The sequence below is a fragment of the Rutidosis leptorrhynchoides genome, chromosome 8 (genome assembly GCF_046630445.1).
Source record: "Rutidosis leptorrhynchoides isolate AG116_Rl617_1_P2 chromosome 8, CSIRO_AGI_Rlap_v1, whole genome shotgun sequence".
Taxonomy (NCBI): domain Eukaryota; kingdom Viridiplantae; phylum Streptophyta; class Magnoliopsida; order Asterales; family Asteraceae; genus Rutidosis; species Rutidosis leptorrhynchoides.
Window position 1 is genome coordinate 339,856,274 of NC_092340.1, and position 19,062 is coordinate 339,875,335.

General features: G+C 34.4%; 3 protein-coding genes across 4 annotated transcripts; all 3 read right to left on the bottom strand.

Moving 5' to 3' along the window:
* Window positions 1–257: 257 nt before the first annotated feature.
* Window positions 258–2,960, bottom strand: LOC139863100 (uncharacterized). Its single transcript, XM_071851742.1, has 3 exons — window positions 2,879–2,960; window positions 2,631–2,799; window positions 258–654 (listed from the first exon to the last, which is right to left on the bottom strand). The coding sequence occupies exons 1-3, from the start codon at window positions 2,936–2,938 to the stop codon at window positions 458–460; spliced, it is 426 nt and encodes a 141-aa protein (XP_071707843.1). The 5' UTR covers window positions 2,939–2,960; the 3' UTR covers window positions 258–457.
* Window positions 2,961–5,461: 2,501 nt separating this feature from the next.
* Window positions 5,462–8,522, bottom strand: LOC139862609 (uncharacterized). Its single transcript, XM_071851224.1, has 6 exons — window positions 8,415–8,522; window positions 8,072–8,159; window positions 7,232–7,296; window positions 6,551–6,619; window positions 5,902–5,951; window positions 5,462–5,808 (listed from the first exon to the last, which is right to left on the bottom strand). The coding sequence occupies exons 1-6, from the start codon at window positions 8,478–8,480 to the stop codon at window positions 5,700–5,702; spliced, it is 447 nt and encodes a 148-aa protein (XP_071707325.1). The 5' UTR covers window positions 8,481–8,522; the 3' UTR covers window positions 5,462–5,699.
* Window positions 8,523–13,787: 5,265 nt separating this feature from the next.
* Window positions 13,788–19,062, bottom strand: LOC139864880 (nonsense-mediated mRNA decay factor SMG7-like). 2 transcript variants are annotated; one of them, XM_071853443.1, is made up of 8 exons: window positions 18,923–19,062; window positions 18,756–18,849; window positions 18,023–18,604; window positions 17,790–17,912; window positions 17,080–17,312; window positions 14,749–16,979; window positions 14,490–14,621; window positions 13,788–14,186 (listed from the first exon to the last, which is right to left on the bottom strand). In XM_071853443.1, the coding sequence occupies exons 2-6, from the start codon at window positions 18,810–18,812 to the stop codon at window positions 14,777–14,779; spliced, it is 3,198 nt and encodes a 1,065-aa protein (XP_071709544.1). In that variant the 5' UTR covers window positions 18,813–18,849; window positions 18,923–19,062; the 3' UTR covers window positions 13,788–14,186; window positions 14,490–14,621; window positions 14,749–14,776. The 2 variants fall into 2 exon arrangements, with proteins under 2 accessions (XP_071709544.1, XP_071709545.1); XM_071853444.1 differs by having other exon boundaries at window positions 13,788–14,194.

Sequence of the window (19,062 nt, forward strand, 5' to 3'; positions counted from 1 at the left end):
AGTAAATATCCATTAAATCAAATGAATCCACTAAATTGGGTGATGATTCTCATCTAAATAAAGCCATTGTACATTAGCATTACCAAGTTATCATTACTAGGATGAGAAAATGAATCTACATAATCATGTGGTCTGATGAAAGCATGGTTGATGTTTCATAAAATGAGACAATTTTTCGTATACTTTATAACATTTACTCGATGATTCACCACCACATGTAAAATTAAATTGAACACAAATAGTTATCCTAGTAGTGATGTTAATTTCAAACTTCTTTGAATTTCAAACAAGTCCATCTTAAAAGAAGTCTGCAATCCTCTTGGTTGCTACATTTATGGCTAATACACTAATCAATTACATCACTTACCATACATTCACTGTTAATATAAATATTAATAAATCCCAAATAAAAATAGAAATTGGTAACAAATATGGGTGTGTTTGCAAAAACTTCATTTCATCGCCCAAGATATGCAACGCGATCCTTTAGTACTGCCTGAGCTAAGTTGATATCAAAGAGCTCACAACGGATTGGCATCTCCATTTCATAAAATGGATTCTTTAAAACATAATCGGTGTATAGTTCATAAATATGTTTCAACAGATTCTCCATATGTTGTGTTCCAGGCTCAGATACCACGAAAAACTTTGTCCCTGCAAAAATATTGACTTGCAAACAGTTAGATTACTCACAGTTTAGAGCTAATATGAATAACAGATATGTGTGCCACCTACGACATGATTAGAGTATAGGTGGCAAGGTTGAAAAGGGCGCAAGACGGGGTCGAGACGGTTGGGATGTGGGTCGAGACCGGACGTTGACCAACGTTGATTTTTAAATATATATAAATATATATTTATATACAAATTCTAAAGCAAAAAACTTTCCTTGACTAATCTGTACTTATCATCACTATCACCGTTAATTTATTACATCAAATCAAACTTAAATAAGAAAATTTTGGCTAATTTGACCGACTTTTCCCGCCTCTGACCCAACTTTCGACCGATAGTCACTAATTGGTACTTTTGACCGAGATGTTCGATACGGAGACGGGGCGTGCTAGTCATCAAACTATCGCAACGGCACGAGAGAGGGTCGTTTGCAACCATGGTAGGTGGCCATTTTGACCATCTACTTACCAACGAGTCAGTTTCCTTTGATTTTCCTTTTTGGTTCAACGGTTAAATAAAAAACATTTAGCTATAAGGAAAAAAGGTCAATTGCAACCCGCGCAAAGTACAACAACAATATACCCAATCCCACTAACGTGAGGTATGGGGGAGGTGTGATGTAGAATATTCGAAATTATAGAACCTCCTAAATCACTCCACTATAAGAATTAATATTCATGTTGTAATAATATTGTTGTTGTAATAATAATTAAAAATGCACCTATATATTTATACTGTTTATGAAATATTTGTGGGGAAAATGGATATATATAGGTGTTTGCAGGTCGTGCCAACCCAATCAAAAATCATTATTATTTTTAAACCACCCAACCTGACATGCCCATCTTGCCAAAAGTCAAGTATGTAACACATGGCCTATAGCTTAACCAGTACAAACATTAATTAATTGTTTTTTTTAATTGCCTACTGATAAACAGTGTGTGTGTGTGTGTGTGTGTGTGTGTGTGTGTGTGTGTGTGTTAGACAGTTTCAAAGAAAATAACCAAGCAAAAAAGACCTAATGGATCTAACAGATGAGGCAACAGATTCACTGAGGTTAATACACCATCAACAAGAATTCATGAACATTCATGTCTTTATTATGCCTTAATGAAGAAATGCAAAAACCTAATGATGAAAATACGAAAGCAGATTGTTTCATTAAAGCTATACAGACGAAGATTTACAGGCTGACTCGTACAAGTTGGCACTATCTTCAGAAAGATCAGTTGAAAGCAAAGAGCATACAGTGTGAAGAATGCAGGTAAGATCATGTTACAACATCATATGTATGTACCCAAATGCAGGTACTTTAACAATTAAATTGTTATTCCATCTTCTTCCCCATTTCTTTTTCTCAAAATGGCAACATTATATCCTCTTTTATAATTTTCCCAGTTCATGAAAACAACATGTGTGCCACAAAACATATTTTATGCATAGGTTTACATAAAAGTGAGAAAAAAAATGATAGTGAAGAAGCCGAAAAGAGTGAACTGTGAAAAAAGAATGGATTTCAGTAAGCACTGATGATATAAGATTGTGTTAATATGGATCATTTTTCTTGAACAAACAATTACAGTGACCTTAATTCATCCATCAACTGCAGACTAATCTACGCAAACAGGTGAATATACGATGATCACCAGAACGATATCATACTAGATCTAAAACTCTCTTTTGAGGGCAAACTCATATACATTTTATACTCCAGTATTTGTGATCATACTTAAGCAGTTAACCTAGATAATAGAACATTCTTCATAGAAGTAGACTTAACATCCGAAGAAACATATATAGAAAAAAAAATCAAAAAAAAAATCAACTTTATATATATTTCACACTGGGGTGTTAACAATACCAAGGGAACAAATCATCAAATAGTATAAATGCACCAAATCAATCATATACTCGTATCATAATATAAACACATAAATAAAAAAAAGACATAATACCAGTAAGAGATTGAAAGCAATGTAGATCAAAAGTATCAGCTTCAAGAAGTTCAATTCCAGTGCATCCAGAAACAGGGGATAATTGTTGAGAGATTGCATGCATCGAATGCCATAAAGATGCTAATCTCAAACTATCATTTGTATCCATTCTTCCTTGCAATCCATAATCCTGATTGCAAATTATGTATGTTTCATTTAAAAAAAAAAAATCAATTGAAATTGGGGAATTAGGGTTTATGTATTTTTACCTTGTAGAAGATGAGACCCCCTGATTTGTTGATGATGTAAAGACTATAAATTGCTGCCATTTTTTATTGTTGTTGTTGTTGTTGTTGTTGTATCAGATTTGTTGTTTAGTTTGAGTGACACAGATCTGGCTAATCTGAAGACATGAAAATGAATTTGTTTGTGTGAAGAATATTTAATATTTAAGCGTATTTTCAATTTCAATTTATTTATTACTATTTATTTATTTTTAAATTTTTTTTTTTTTAACAAAAAAACAAAAATATATTAAAATAAAAGGAGTTCCATTCCATCTAGTAGATGGAGAAACGTTGAAGGAACCACTACAACAACATTGACCAAGCCAATATGAGCCAAATAAGAAATACAACAAACTGACATACTGTATATGCGTCAACTCTTCAGTATGCAAATTGTATTAAGCAGTCCTGATTATTAAAAGACCATCATGTTTTTATGCAAGTGTTGTTGAAATTAAATTACCTAAAATGGAAAAGGGACCTTCCCATCGTGATACCAAAGAGACCATTTATGTATAATGTCGTGTGGGATGTATCCTTTGCATCCTAAGTTGCAAATCGTGAGCTTTGTGTTGTGGCTCGGCCTTGTCCTTGTTTTGGCCGATGTCTTTGTTTATACTTTACTTCATTATATATATATATATATATATATATATATATATATATATATATATATATATATATATATATATATATATAATCATCTTACTTGCTTTTCAAAAAAGAAAAAAGAGACTATTTGATTTCAAATAATCAACTTAATGAATATTGAGGCTGTTTTTCATATATCCAACCACTGTTGCAAAACACCCCGTCTCGAGACGGCCGTTGCGACGGTTTTGTGACTAGCCCGTCTCGTCTCGAAGAAAACCGTCTAATATGACAATCAACGGTCAATTTTCGGGTCAAAGTTGAAAAAAATCAGGTCAAATTCTCTCAAAATTTGGAAAAGCCAGAAAGTCGGTACAATCAGTCAAATTTGTCGTATTTGCGTTTAAGTTTTTTGTATTATATTAACGGTATAGCAATTATGAGTAAAAAATAGTCAATTAAAGTTTTTGGCTTTAAAATATGTACATATATATACATTTGTATACTTATATATTTAAAAGTCAACTTTGGTCAACGTCCGTCTCGACCCCCGTCTCGACCCCGTCTTGAATGTCTCGACCTTTTTAGGACCCAAGCGTCTCGACCCCGTCTCACGTCTTTTGCAACCTTGTATCCAACAATTGAACCTTTCGACTTGTTCTCTAAACCTCTCGTGTTCCATGTGATGATTTATTTACGGATACAGATATTTATTTATTAAATTATGATAATTCCATGTTTATAGTCAAACGTGCCTCATAATATTAACAATAAAATTATAGTCAATGCTAAAAAAAAGAATATTTATATTATATAATTAATTAAAAACTATTTGTATATTTAAATATAATACTATGCTTAAACATTCTCTTCGGGGGGCTTGATTTTCCGAGGTTTTACCTTCTATGGAGAGCCAATGTGCTCGTTCATAGGAGGGTTTCCTTGCTTAAAAAAAAAAAAAAAAAAAAAAAAAAAAAAACCCTTCACTCCATTATTATATGTGAAAATCTTCACGAATATACATAGATAACATGCAACTTTTAATTCAAGAGTCAACTTCGTTACGCTAGGTCAATAACCCTTCGATATCATAATTTCGTTTATACCCTTATAAAATTATAAAATGTCAAAATTACATGAATATCTTTTCAAATTCTGTGATTTACGATCATATCGTTTAGATAGGGCTGTAAACGAGCCGAGCCAATCTCGAACATTGCCAAGCTCGAGCTCGGCTAGTTTAATTTTCATAAAGCTCAAGCTCGAGCTCGAACTCGACTCGGTTCGAGCCTAATATATTAAGCTCGAGCTCGGCTCGTCTGATATATTTAAAGCTCGAGCTCGACTCGTTAATGTATAATCTTATTTTTCTTTATATAACTTAAATTTATTATATTTCTTTTTTATCATTTTTGTAATTTTTATTCATGTATAATAAGATGTAGTATTATTCTTCCTACTATTATTAATACAATAACAATTATTAATCGGGGGATGATTCTCACACACACTTTTTTATCCTCACACACCAATTTAAAGAAATGGAGTATTATTAGAAGAGTAAAAGGTTAAAATAGGTGTGTGAGGATCAAAAAAGAGTGTGTTAGAATCATCCCCCTAATCATCATATATATTATATTTATTAAAATTAAATTATTTGATATTTTGATGTATATAAATGAAAAGTTCGTTTAGGCTCACGAGCTTGAAATATGAAGCTCGAGCTCAAACTTTAAATAAAGTTCAAACTCGGGCTCGAACTCGTTTAAGCTCAGCTCGAATTGAACTTTTAACGAGTCGAGTTTGAATAACTCACGAGCAGCTTGACTCATTTACAGTCCTACTTTTAGACCATTCATTACAATAGAGGTCTTGTAGTAAAATTTATAAAGGTTTTGTAGGTAATACGACAATAGTATGAAATGGTTATAGTGGTGAACTTTCTTATGACTTTGTAAGAGATGTAACAAGATAGTGGTGAAGGATAAATTTAGTTATAGATCAAACACACACAAAGCTAGAGAGAGCTCATGAACGCCTATTAATCCCATAAAAAAACGTCTCACATTTTGACAAATGTCCCACGAGAGGCATTGTCAGCGTTCAGGAGCCAAATAAAACCCCGACAATTATGTGGGCCCTTGAATTAAAAAAAAATTCAGATACAACTACAAGTAGAAACTAAAATTACTAAAAAAATATATAGAAAAATTCAAATGCTAGTTCCTGCAAGGTCAGCTTGTGCCACTGCCGCGTTGATAGCATCAATGACTTCCATTTTTCCACTAATGGCAGCTTCATCCATGGGAGTCCGTTCATGTCTAATTAACACAAAACCCAATACTTCAAATTTAAAATGTTTAAATGTACGGAAAAATATGCCAATGTTAAATAACTATATATAAATCACATACCGATTTAAATTTGATACCTTGGCTCCAGCTAGAATCAATATCTTAAGAACCTAAAAGAGGTTAAAGTGTGACAAAATGTCGCTCAGTTTTGAGCTAAAGTTGTAGACTACAACAAGAAATAAACTAGGGATGAGCATGGGCGGGCTAAGAGAATAATCAACAATTACCGACATGTCTGTTAATGTTAAATTTTATTTACCAGTTATCGGTTAAAACAGATTGTCGGTTAATCAGTGAATCTTCCGGTTATGGGTAAACGACACTTTATGTGTATATGTGAAACCTCTGAACAAAAGATGAATAATTAGGCTGCTAGCGTTCAAGAGAAAGAGAAAGACATTTTAGTTTTGTTATAAATGATATCGTGTGCCTCCGTATATATTGTATAAATTGTCTGGACTTTATAAACATATAATGTATGTATTTGAGTGTATATAACTATAACTATATATATTTCTGGAAAACCAAAAAGAACACATAATTGGGCAGTTTGGTTAATTTTAGTTGGTTAACTGTAACCGACCCAAATTAGTTGGTTAACTGAAAATTCAAAACCAAACCGTCGGTTATTAGTCCAGGTTGGTTAATTAGTGCGGGCTCCTTTGGGTTGGTTAACATTGCTCAAACTAAAAAAACAGATGATATAAACCTCAATGTGACCATTGACGCAGGCCCAATGAAGAGGTGTGTTGTTCTCCACATTACAAGCATTAACATCCTGCATTGGAAAAAAAAAGTTTCATGAACTTTGCTCCAAACATAAATCTGCATATTGATTTTTACGAATTGGGTCAATGATAGAGTTGGGAAAATGGGCTAGTTGGGTAATGGGTCAAATGGATTTGTGTAGAAAAAGTAAATGGAATGCACATCATAGAGCATAGCATTGGGTTGTGCCAACCTGCTAATATTTTTCTTTATCTGTTTTAGTTAGTAACAGTTTAATGCATTACATATTACTACAAAAGTAAATTATAAGATTTGCAAGAATTAGAGAAACAAGTTTAAATATTTAAATACATGTTTGGCAACTATAAAACCGTTGAATGCAATTGAGTTTTACCAATCCAATACAGGAATACAACCCGAGTTGACCCATTTTACATAAATCAGTTACCATTTCTAGTCAAGGATGAACATAAGATATATAATTCACATGGAAAAATATAAATAAATAAGTAACTTTTGTTCGTCGACTTTATTAATGATAGAGAGAAAGTGAAACAAAAAAAATAGAGACAAAGGGCAAAATGCAAAACGAAGGATAGTGATATTCATTATTAGATTATTATAAACAGCCATGTATTAACCCGTAGGATGATTCACTTACCACTTTATTAAAGATAAGATAGTTCACTACATCAACATGTCCATTTGCTGATGCCATATGAAGTGCTACAGATATTTAAAACCATATAACATAGTGAAAATAGTATTCCATAAATGAATCATATTCAGTATTCAAGTGTTTCCATGAAAAAACAGAAGCACACAATTAGCTTTCAGCATGGTTTCACTTGCAGTTTCTGATGGGAGTGATTCCATGGAAACATTGGTTTACATATTACTGATAATAAAAACTGAATGTTTCATGGAGTAAATAGTCTAAAATTATAAAATTAATAAATAGCCTAAAATTGCCAATGTGCGCATGTCACCCGGTTACGGGTCTCATCATCCAAGGGTTTTACTCGATAGTGGGACCTAATGTGGTTGTCGCTAGGAAGGTTTCCTCTGCGAACCAAAAAAAAAAGATAATAAAAAATTTGCGATCAGATTTCCATCTATTGGGAGGATAATTGTGTGCATTCAGCAGGGGGCGGAACATAGTGTTACCCAAAGGGGTATCTGGCCCACCTGGATTTAACACCTGGATTTAACGGGAAAAAAAATTACACTAAATTTTTTTTACCAAAAGTAAGAGTTTTTTTAGTGTTTACCCCTGCTGACAATGAAAATTTTATTAAATATTTACACCCGCCCCATCTGGATCCGGATTCAAGTTCCGCCACGGGCATTCATCATTCAATGTTTGTAAGAAATATTCCTTTTAAATAAAAAAGAGGTAATCTAGGTAATTTTGCAACTTTAAGATTAAGGGATTATGATAAATATTCAACTGGCATAGTAACAAAAAGAACACTTAGGTATTTACGTTAGTTAAAATTACCTGTTCGGCCTTGTGCATCATTGGAATTAAGAGATACCCCAATAGCAGCTAAGTTTTTCACATCATCAATATCATTGTATCTAGCAGCCTACTCAACATAAAGCAACACATCGAATTGGTAGAGTTTATATTCATATAGCAGTGGATAAGGTGAAATAGATATTTATTTCAAGTAAAAAGACCAGAAGCTATTACGAGTAGTATTTTTCACCCAATTTTTTTACAACAGCAAAACAGGGAAGTAATCAACGTTATATGAATTATCATCTAAGAATAAGAATATTTTATTCTGTACAAATATGGCTATATGATTCTTATAAAACACACAAAAGAAAGGTAGTACCTCAAGTAAGGAGTCGATGCATTCAGAGTCGAGGTTAAGTTGTGCAGTGTTTGAGTCCGCCCCCATAATCTTCACTCACACCGTCTTTCGGTTTCTGTTTGTGATTTTTTGTTTGAATAGGGGTATTATTCACTTTTTCTAGTTCTAGGGTTTAAATAAAAGACATTAACACTTACTTATAAAAGTGGTGACTAACATTTCACATTTTTTTTTACAACCGTTTAAAAGTTAGTTACATCAGGTTGTGGTTTTAAGTTTGCGTTCACATTATAAACGGTCCCTCAACTTTAACTATATTTACACAACGGCCCCTCAAATTTATATTTTTCAGGGGTAAAAAGTGTAAATATATAATTCTACTAAAATAAAAAGAAACTAATTTCACCCGGATATATAACGGCCCCTATCTTCTCGCTCGGTGCGAGTTAAATTTTTCAGAGACCACCGTTCAACTCGAAAAAATCTTACAAACCCAACGGGACTAACTATACGCGAAATGGACACTTCTAAAAAACTCTAAACACAACGACAACCCGTATCTTCCCGCTCGCCACGAGTTAAATTTTTTCGACGGCAGAGTCAGACTCGAAATAATTTTATGAACAAAACGAAACTAACCACGTTCGAAACGGACACTTTTTAAAAAACGCTAAACACAACGACAACCCGTATCTTTCTGTTCGCCGGGAGTTAAATTTTTCCGACAGCACCGTTACACTCGAAAAAATTATTGAACAAAACAAAACTAACTACGTTCGAAACGGATACTTTTAAAAAAAAACTTAACACAACGACATCTAAAACGGCACTTAACACATGGGCCGTGTTCCCCTCTGTAAATACACAACGCTACGTTAAATATGAATACGCAGGCCGAAAGCCCCCACCGCAACGCGCAGGCCGATGCGGACTAGTTATTTATAAACTTAATGTGACATAATACCATAGAGTAGTATAGTATTTTACAAGGTTGCTACCAGAAAAAAAGAGCGTCATTATTCTTTTCGAAAAATTCATAAGAAAAAAGAACGTCATTAACTCATTATTCTTTTAATCATCAGCAAAACTTCCTCAATAAATAGAGAAAAACATAAGAGCCAACATTTTTTGAAAGAAAATTATTATTTTTTTTTTTAAGTGACGAAACTCTCATATGAACAAGCACATTGGCTTTATCATAGAAGGTAAAACCTCGGGTAATCAAGCCCCCGAGCGCGAGATCTGATATCGGGTGTTGCGCATTATGCGCACCATCTAGTCACACTCCCCTTTTGAACTATTTGAAATGGGAATAACTTACACATTCGATCATTTTCTACGCACACACGTATTTTCAGGCAGAAATCTGAACCGCATTACAGGGACCTAATCTTTAAATCATCCCGAGTGGCAGGCGAAGCGGACTGAAATTCTGAAATACGGATCAATATGACCTCTACGGATCACTCCATAAATCGGATAAATACCCTGAAATATTTTAAGGAATGAAACTCGAACTTGAGACCTCTCACTCTCATCCAATACACAAAGTGTTAAGTGTACCACTAGACCACAAGAACAAGTACAAGAGCTAACATTTGGATAAAACAACAAGAAATAAACAAATGAAATGAAAAGATACTAACAAATTAGTAAAAAAAATAAAAAAAAATAGTAAGAATATAAAACAAAATATGCAAAATCAACCATTTTAATCCCACGATAAAACCAAACAATGAGATGGGAAACCTTATTGGAGGGTCAAAATCTTTTAAACCAATCACACACTTGGTTTGATTATATTAAAAGGTGCTGACTTTACTGAAATAAGTGTTACGTAGTGACTGAGCTAAGTTCCCTCGTGTTGACCAATCATTTATGTTAACTAAGGTTGTGTTTGATAAAACTGAATAATTTAGCGCTGAATAGTTCAGAATCTGAATGATTCAAAGTCTCTGAATAAAGTTTGTTCTGAATAAAAATAAGCTGTATGATTTAAATGAACAATATTAATTGACTAAAATTACCTTAATAACGTGTTACATGAATAAAAAATTTAATATTCATGTTGGTGGAGTGTTCTGGTTATGATTTGAGGGGAATATTACTAAAAAATAGACTCTTAATGATTAAGAGAGTGTGTTAGCTATGAATGGTTCAGCACTGAATTCTGAACCAATTAGCACCATATGTCATTCAGAAGTTAGAAACAAATGTACTGAATACTGAATGGTTCAGCATTCAGCGCTGAAGCATTCCATTAAGAGGCAAACAAACGCACCCTAGGTTAAACTCGTGTTGGCTAAACTTCAGTTCTTTCAAGTTGGCTTCTCTTCACGACCAACTTCATTTCTGAATTTGACTACTTTAGCTTAAACATTGAAGTAGAGTAACCCTGAGCCGTCCAAGTAAGCTCTAAACAAACTTATATAATGAGAGATGTTAACATGGTATTGACTTGCGTCTGGTGTAAGAAAGTTTGTTCCCGTGTGTGATTCAGCACACCCATATCAAAAGGGTTTAAATCGAGTAAACTATATATACGTATGCTATACGTATGTATAATGTTTGAGTTTGCATTATTAATGAATTATTTCTTTTTATTTAATGTTTGAGGTTACATTATTAATAAAGTATTGCTTTTCAAAAAGAACATCCAACACAGTGGTGGAAGACGGAATTTTTTTCCATTGGGGGTGAATTTTTTTTTTTAAAAGCGTAGCAATTTTTTTGAACAATATGAAGGTTTTTAGACAATTTTTTTAAAGCGTAGAAATTTTATGTTTCTTAACGCATTATTAATGTTGGATAACGCGTTAAGAAACATAAAAGTATACTTCTAAAATAATTTTAAAATCTAATGTACATTTTAAGGGATTTTTGCTTTAAGGGTTTTGGGAGAATCTTAACAAGTGTTTGGCTTGAATATTTTTTAAAATTCTTTTATTTATTTTTGGTAAAAATTAATTTAAATTATACAGAGTAATAGATATGACAATCTATAATTAACTATATTCAAACGATCTATTTGAAACTACCTCTTGATTTAGCCCCTCCCTACATCAAAACAAAAGCTAACCAAACATCGACATATACAAAGGAGCTAGACAATCGAACCATGACAATAAAAGCAACATAACTCGGGTCTTCATGTAGCACAAAACGAAGAGTTTATGAGAAAGTAAGTCACCGACTTGCATTTGATGTCGTGAACTTATGATATCTTGATGTAAACAGAAGTAACACTTGGAGGTTGTTTATCTTTTATATTATATTAAGTGTTGTTTCTATATGTCTTTGTTTTAGAAGGGATGTCAGATGTCTAATTCAGTGTCTCCAACAAATAGGTCAGTTTTTAAATTAAGTGACTAAGAAACAACATCTTACTTAATTACAAGCCGTATAGAAACAAAAATTAAGTGGAAAATAAATAGGCGCTAAACCTTTAAGTAAGCCCTAACCCACCGAACGCCAACACACATTGCAGGGGCAAAACAACCGACATTGAAAGCATGAAGACATAGAAATACCCCCCTACCCCATATCAAAAGTTTGTTCCCGTGTGTGATTCAGCACACCCATATCAAAAGGGTTTAAATCGAGTAAACTATATATACGTATGCTATACGTATGTATAATGTTTGAGTTTGCATTATTAATGAATTATTTCTTTTTATTTAATGTTTGAGGTTACATTATTAATAAAGTATTGCTTTTCAAAAAGAACATCCAACACAGTGGTGGAAGACGGAATTTTTTTCCATTGGGGGTGAATTTTTTTTTTTAAAAGCGTAGCAATTTTTTTGAACAATATGAAGGTTTTTAGACAATTTTTTTAAAGCGTAGAAATTTTATGTTTCTTAACGCATTATTAATGTTGGATAACGCGTTAAGAAACATAAAAGTATACTTCTAAAATAATTTTAAAATCTAATGTACATTTTAAGGGATTTTTGCTTTAAGGGTTTTGGGAGAATCTTAACAAGTGTTTGGCTTGAATATTTTTTAAAATTCTTTTATTTATTTTTGGTAAAAATTAATTTAAATTATACAGAGTAATAGATATGACAATCTATAATTAACTATATTCAAACGATCTATTTGAAACTACCTCTTGATTTAGCCCCTCCCTACATCAAAACAAAAGCTAACCAAACATCGACATATACAAAGGAGCTAGACAATCGAACCATGACAATAAAAGCAACATAACTCGGGTCTTCATGTAGCACAAAACGAAGAGTTTATGAGAAAGTAAGTCACCGACTTGCATTTGATGTCGTGAACTTATGATATCTTGATGTAAACAGAAGTAACACTTGGAGGTTGTTTATCTTTTATATTATATTAAGTGTTGTTTCTATATGTCTTTGTTTTAGAAGGGATGTCAGATGTCTAATTCAGTGTCTCCAACAAATAGGTCAGTTTTTAAATTAAGTGACTAAGAAACAACATCTTACTTAATTACAAGCCGTATAGAAACAAAAATTAAGTGGAAAATAAATAGGCGCTAAACCTTTAAGTAAGCCCTAACCCACCGAACGCCAACACACATTGCAGGGGCAAAACAACCGACATTGAAAGCATGAAGACATAGAAATACCCCCCTACCCCCCCCCCCCCCCCCCCCCCCCCCCCCCAGCCCACAAAATAAGTCTGAGATTGCTACGAAGACATGTAACTCTGATCCAGATCACACGAGGTTGAAACTTAGTACAAAACAGATAACGACTAGAAACGGAATCAAATCCACGGAGCAACTCATTAAAGCACCATCCAACTAGGATGAGCCGTTACTATTCTCAGTCTCGACGCTTACAGATGCCTCTTGGTTTGATGCTTTGGAATTTAAATCAAATTTAATATTTTTATTCCCATTAAGTTTGAAAGTTTTGATTTACAGACGGGCTTGCAGATAAAAATTTATTAATTTACTTAACAGAACTACACCTTCCAATTGTATCATCATATTATAACACTTTGATACGATTGTCGTTATAAAAAACACTTTGATACGACTCATAAAAGGACTAACGTAAAATAAGACACCGCCGATTCTAAAATTTTATGTATTTTCAAAAATAAAAGGATGAAATGCAGATTCTACAATACATAGTTTATTATCTAAGCAGTTCAGAAACAACATACCTAAAACCAGCATGTTGCATTTCAAAAATTGCAATCTTATCAGAGCCAAATATCATAAAGCTTTTTATTATACTTGACAAATAGCAGCTAGAACTCACAAGTCACAACGCAACAACTGCATGACTGCAACACATTTTGCAATATCATAGAGCTAATTCAGAATCTTTGAATTTTGCAATACATTTTGATTCCACCAAAATATGAAAATAAGTCAAACATCTGCAAGACTACAATACCATCGAAACAAAATACAAACATGAAATTATTTCGTAGAAACGTCACTAAAATTTCAACAAACGCATTCCTCTAGTATCAATCTAACAATCCACCATCAACATTGGCAGAAATTATTACCCACTGTTACTGCTACATACTTCGTATCACAGAAGATGGTAACAGTCACTCAAAAGTTTACTATAAAAAGACATTTAAGACCAGAAAATTATAGTGCATTCATTATTAAGCATGCTTCCATTCACGTTCCACCACTTCGGTCTCCGAAGATAAGCCACAAGACCCGCAGAAAAATATAAAGACAAAGTGTATACCCGTTGGATGTTGAGTTGGTCAATATCCATCCACAACCAGACATGTAGACCATTACGTGGTTCTTTTAAACTCTAATGGGAAAGCCAACCGCAGTCTCTGTAACACTAAGACAGAATAAGACAAAACAATATAATACAAGAAGAATTAAAACCACCCAACTCATAATATAAGCATAGAGTTAGGCGTATAAATAGGTTTGCATGCAAAACGCAACTGAAAAGCAAGAACAGATCGACATAATGATGATTATATCTAGATCCATATAAGGTTATGAAGAACACATAGCTTCGTAGTACTATTGAGGCTTTAAGCTTTCATGCTCTACCAATGTGCAACACCATCTCCGACTAGTAGCTACTTAAACGCATAATAATAACAAACAGTAAAGTTGATACTCACCATAATGCCTGTAAGCATGCTGAGATTATTACCACCATCATGCTCCAACATAAATTTAACAAAATTGAATGGGAAGCTGGAGTGTGTACTTCATCATTAGAGAATCAACGACCATCAATAATCTCGAGTGACCTTTATACAATATAATAATGTAGAAAAATTATCAGGGGGCCACCGAACAAACCCATTTTTTATTAACAAAGAGAGAGAGAGAAAGAGAGAGATAAGCATATAACAAATCAAAAAGAAACAAAAATACCTTTCGGTGTTCGCAGATATCACACAAACTAATTGCCTTTCCACATAGGCTGCCCTTGTTGGTCAACTTGAGAAAGATGTCGTTGTTGCAGTGATTGAAAGTTCAAATTATCCATATTACTCGGCCTTTCTCCCTCAAATTGGCCCACTGGGCCTTGTTTTCCAGGAAATGGGAAGTTAGGAGTAGCTGCAAAATCATTAGCATACTGAGAGCTCATATTCGGTGGCAGATTAATCGGAAGACCAGTCTTCAGTGATGATTGCAACTGATATCCATCTAACCAGCTGTAATCATCATTCAGAGGATTCTGACTCGAAGCAGAAAAGTGGTCATTAACTTGCTTAGAACGAACAGAGCCAAAACCAGGTGGCGGTCCAAGGTGTCTTACAGGTCTGTTGATAGGACCTTTCAAAGAGCCGGTTGGCATACTTGAGTGTATAGTTCGACCCACAAGGTAAGGATCGGGTCCAGATGGTGGAACCATATTTATTTTAGTAGTAGCTTCCCTGTCAATCACAGTGGGTCCCATCATGCTTTGAAAATCTCTGTGCACTGCAGTTTGACCTAACTGTCCATTTTCCTGCAAGCTCAAACCTTGCAATCCAACACCAACTGAAACTGGAACTTGCTGGTTGCTGGGCCACATTGGAGACTGGAACTGGTATGACTGGCCAATGCTGCTTTGATTAAAATCGTTTCCATGTTGCTGCCCCCTGCTTTGAATATAACCGTTAACCGACTGATCTATGCTTTGAGGATAATTGTTCAGTGGCTGCCCTATGCTTTGAGGATAACTGTTAACAGGCTGCCCAGAGCTTTGAGGATAACTGTTAACTGGCTGCCCAGTATTTTGAGGATAACTGTTAACTGGTGGCCCAGTGCTTTGAGTATAACTGTTAATTGGCTGCCCAGTGCTTTGAGGATAGCTGTTAACTGGCTGCACAGTGCTTTGAGGATAACTGTTAACTGGCTGCCCAGAGCTTTGAGGATAACTGTTAACTGGATGCTCAGTGCTTTGAGGATACCTGTTAACTGACTGCCCAGTGCTTTGAGGATAACTGTTAACCGGTTGCCCAGTACTTTGAGGATAACTGTTAACTGGCTGCCCAATGCTTTGAGGATAACTGTTAACTGGCAGCCTTATGCTTTGACAACTACTGTTAACAGGAAAAGCGGACTGCGAGCTAGTGTGCACGGCATTTAAATCTGGTACTGAAATGGGAGCAGAAAACCGAGAAGTGCCAACATCTATATTCTGAATTTGCTCAGAACCTTCTTGATGGTTCCCTTTAGAAACAAGCACTTCAGTTCGATTATCAGTCAAATTTGGTCTAAAAAGAATCACTTCATCCTCCTCTTCCCCTTCCACGTCTTCCGCCTTTGACAGTTTGACCATAACGGTTGCACTTGTATCACTGGACAATTCTTTAATCCCACCATTTGACTTGGGGCTACCTTTATCGTTTTTAGGCTCAACACCTATAACAAACTTCTTCAATTTAGAGTCAAACCTCACCTTCTTGTGATCAATTGTAATCATATCTGCAACGATTTTCCCAGCAGTCAAAATCCTCTTCACGCGCGCTACTTTATCTTTCTTGTTATCAGAATGCAATCTTGAAAAATCCAAAAAAGTTTGAGCAGGCTGAAGGGGCAAGAAACCTCGTAACTCAAAATCCTCCCATAATGCAGATGGCTGGTGATCGTTTTCCCCTTCTTCGTACCTTGTCATATCAGTGAAGCAGCTTGTGTCGTCATCATCATCATCATAGGTGACCAAACCAGCTGACAATAGCTTATTGAATAAAGATATACAAGACCTCCAAAATTCAATCTGAGCCGTTGATCGTTTTTCATCAATCTCGTTACGTACAACATCAGGATGACAAGCAATCCATTCCATACAAATAAGTATCCCAGGTAACAAGAAGCTTGAAGACAGATCAGTCACTTGTAAACATCTCTTCAAAAGTATGCCCATTATTTCATAAAAAGTAACAAGTGAATTTTTTAAAAGCAACGTGTTTTGTACAATATCTGCATAACTCCGACCTTCAGTCCCTCCATTCACATTATTCACTGTATATATAAGTATAGATACAAGTATTACAATGAAAAGCCCATTTTCAACTGCATCAGTGCCAAAATTCATTTCCTCTTCGGGCCCAGATGAAAGTAGCTCGTGCAGAGCACTGGTAACTAAAGAAAGGATCTCTTCAAAAGTCTCCAAGCTAAAACAATATCAAATGTAACAAACATTAATCAAATTACTGAATTGGTCTAACAATTAAACACACACCTACTGTCAAAAAAGTAGCATTTTGAACATACCTTGTGCGTGTGAAAAGAATACCATTCAAACGAACAAAACGAACACGAAATGCTTTGAATATTGGGCGAATATCAGTTGCTTTTCCCACATCGGAGCTAGCATCAGTAACCGACTCCTTTGATCGAACCACCGGGTCTACTTTCCCTCTGGGTCTAACCCTTGTCCGAGCAGGTAATTCCTTGACAGAAGAGGCCTTTGAATCAAGATGCAACTGAGAATAAGTTTGCCGATTCTGCCATACAAAACAGCACATGTAAGTAACATAACAAATAGCACACTATCCCCACATTATCATCATTAACAGCATCCATGTCACCGCGAAAAAAAAATACAAGAGAACAAGCTGAAAAAATTAGTTGACCAGCTGCTATTAAATGTCTGAACAAATTTTAAGTTTAAGATTTAAAAAAAAAATGCCTTCCACAACAGAATTTACCATAACAGCCACAAAAAGTTTTATATCCGAGAAAAGTACATAATAATACTGTTAAAAATTATTACAAAGTCTAATAATATTGATCAAAAGGGATAGCATCTCTGATCCTCACAAAAAGCTAATAAGTCAATTGAAAACAACCTTCAATTTTAATCTGTATTTAATACAATCATTGCTGAACCATTCTTTAATTATTATAGATTATGCATATATTATGTTTCTTACTGCTTAGCCATTTTTAAACAATAACAGAAATTCATCAAAAATCTGTACCTTCTCAAAAGCTACTATCAAATTATCTCTTGCAGTCGAGAATGGATTTTCAGCTGCCAGACTTCGAAAGTAACGGTATACTGCCATCAATTCATCTCCTGAATAGGTAGCCAATATAGCAAGCTGCAAAACATATAACAATATCCGATGAGAACAGATAAAACAATTAACAAAAAAGAGCAATTAATCATCTTTTTATTTAATCATTGATGGAGTATTATGTAAGGAATAACCTGATGATGAGGATTCCCACTTGAAGGCCATAAAGAAGCTGATTGCAGATAATAACTAGAAGCTGCTGCATAATCACGACTTTTCGATTCCCCTTCACCATACAATCCCTTATAACGCGCAAGATCACCCAAATATATAAAACACCGATGACAAGATACCAAACCCTTTTTAATCTTTCCATCTTTCTCCTTATGGTTCTCGGGTTCAGGATAAAACTGGCCCATAGGTAGTCCATATTTAGCTCTAATTTTCAATATCAAATGATGATAAAAACCAGTAGCTTCTGAAAGAAAATTTTTAAACTGCGCGCGTATTTTTAGAGCTCGAGCCGGTCCCCCTCCTCCTCCCCTGGAGGTTTTTGAATCACTAGCAGCAGACGCAGCATTATAATGAGCCCTAAATTCCTCGATCTTTCTATAATGTAACTGCCATAGAGCAAATTCTATACTGTGCTTTTCAGAAAAACTATGATCTTCAAGTATTATTGTTTCGAAATTTTCACGCATTTGTTGCCACGCATTTGGATCCGACGGCACTTTCGCTTGTGCCGCCTTACGACGTCTGTTCTCCAACTCAATATTCTATAATTACAAAATTACAACATACACAAATTACATCAACAATCAACTATTTTATATATACATACACAAATTACAACAACAATCAACTATTGTATATATACGTATCCATACAAGTCAACGTAGATATACACTTGTTACATAATATACTTACTTTGTCATAAAGGCGTTGTGCCCGGTTGTCAGATGAAGAATCAACTGTTTTATCCATATTTCCTCACAATCATCACCTATAAAACATACTTCAACTGAAAAAAAAGGAGAATATAAGTAAAAATACATCACTTCACTAAAAAGAGATACAAGGTAGAGTAATTGTACCGACGGAATAAAACAGAGATCTGCAGGAAGATGAGAGATTCAAAGTAAGATGGTGAATTGCAGGTCAGAAATTGACGGAGAGAATTAGAGAGAAAGGGGGAACAAATCTAGGGTTTGGCTTTGAGTTTGAGTCAATTACA

Coding starts and splice junctions, on each gene's coding strand:
- LOC139863100 (XM_071851742.1), bottom strand. CDS start 2,938: ATGGCAGCAATTTATAGTCTTTACATCATCAACAAATCAGGGGGTCTC. Junction 2,800..2,878: donor GGGGTCTCATCTTCTACAAG/GTAAAAATACAT, acceptor ATTTGCAATCAG/GATTATGGATTGCAAGGAAG. Junction 655..2,630: donor TTGCTTTCAATCTCTTACTG/GTATTATGTCTT, acceptor ATATTTTTGCAG/GGACAAAGTTTTTCGTGGTA.
- LOC139862609 (XM_071851224.1), bottom strand. CDS start 8,480: ATGGGGGCGGACTCAAACACTGCACAACTTAACCTCGACTCTGAATGC. Junction 8,160..8,414: donor GCATCGACTCCTTACTTGAG/GTACTACCTTTC, acceptor TATGTTGAGTAG/GCTGCTAGATACAATGATAT. Junction 7,297..8,071: donor TGATGCACAAGGCCGAACAG/GTAATTTTAACT, acceptor AAATATCTGTAG/CACTTCATATGGCATCAGCA.
- LOC139864880 (XM_071853443.1), bottom strand. CDS start 18,812: ATGGATAAAACAGTTGATTCTTCATCTGACAACCGGGCACAACGCCTT. Junction 17,313..17,789: donor TGATAGTAGCTTTTGAGAAG/GTACAGATTTTT, acceptor TTTGTATGGCAG/AATCGGCAAACTTATTCTCA. Junction 16,980..17,079: donor ATTCTTTTCACACGCACAAG/GTATGTTCAAAA, acceptor ATATTGTTTTAG/CTTGGAGACTTTTGAAGAGA.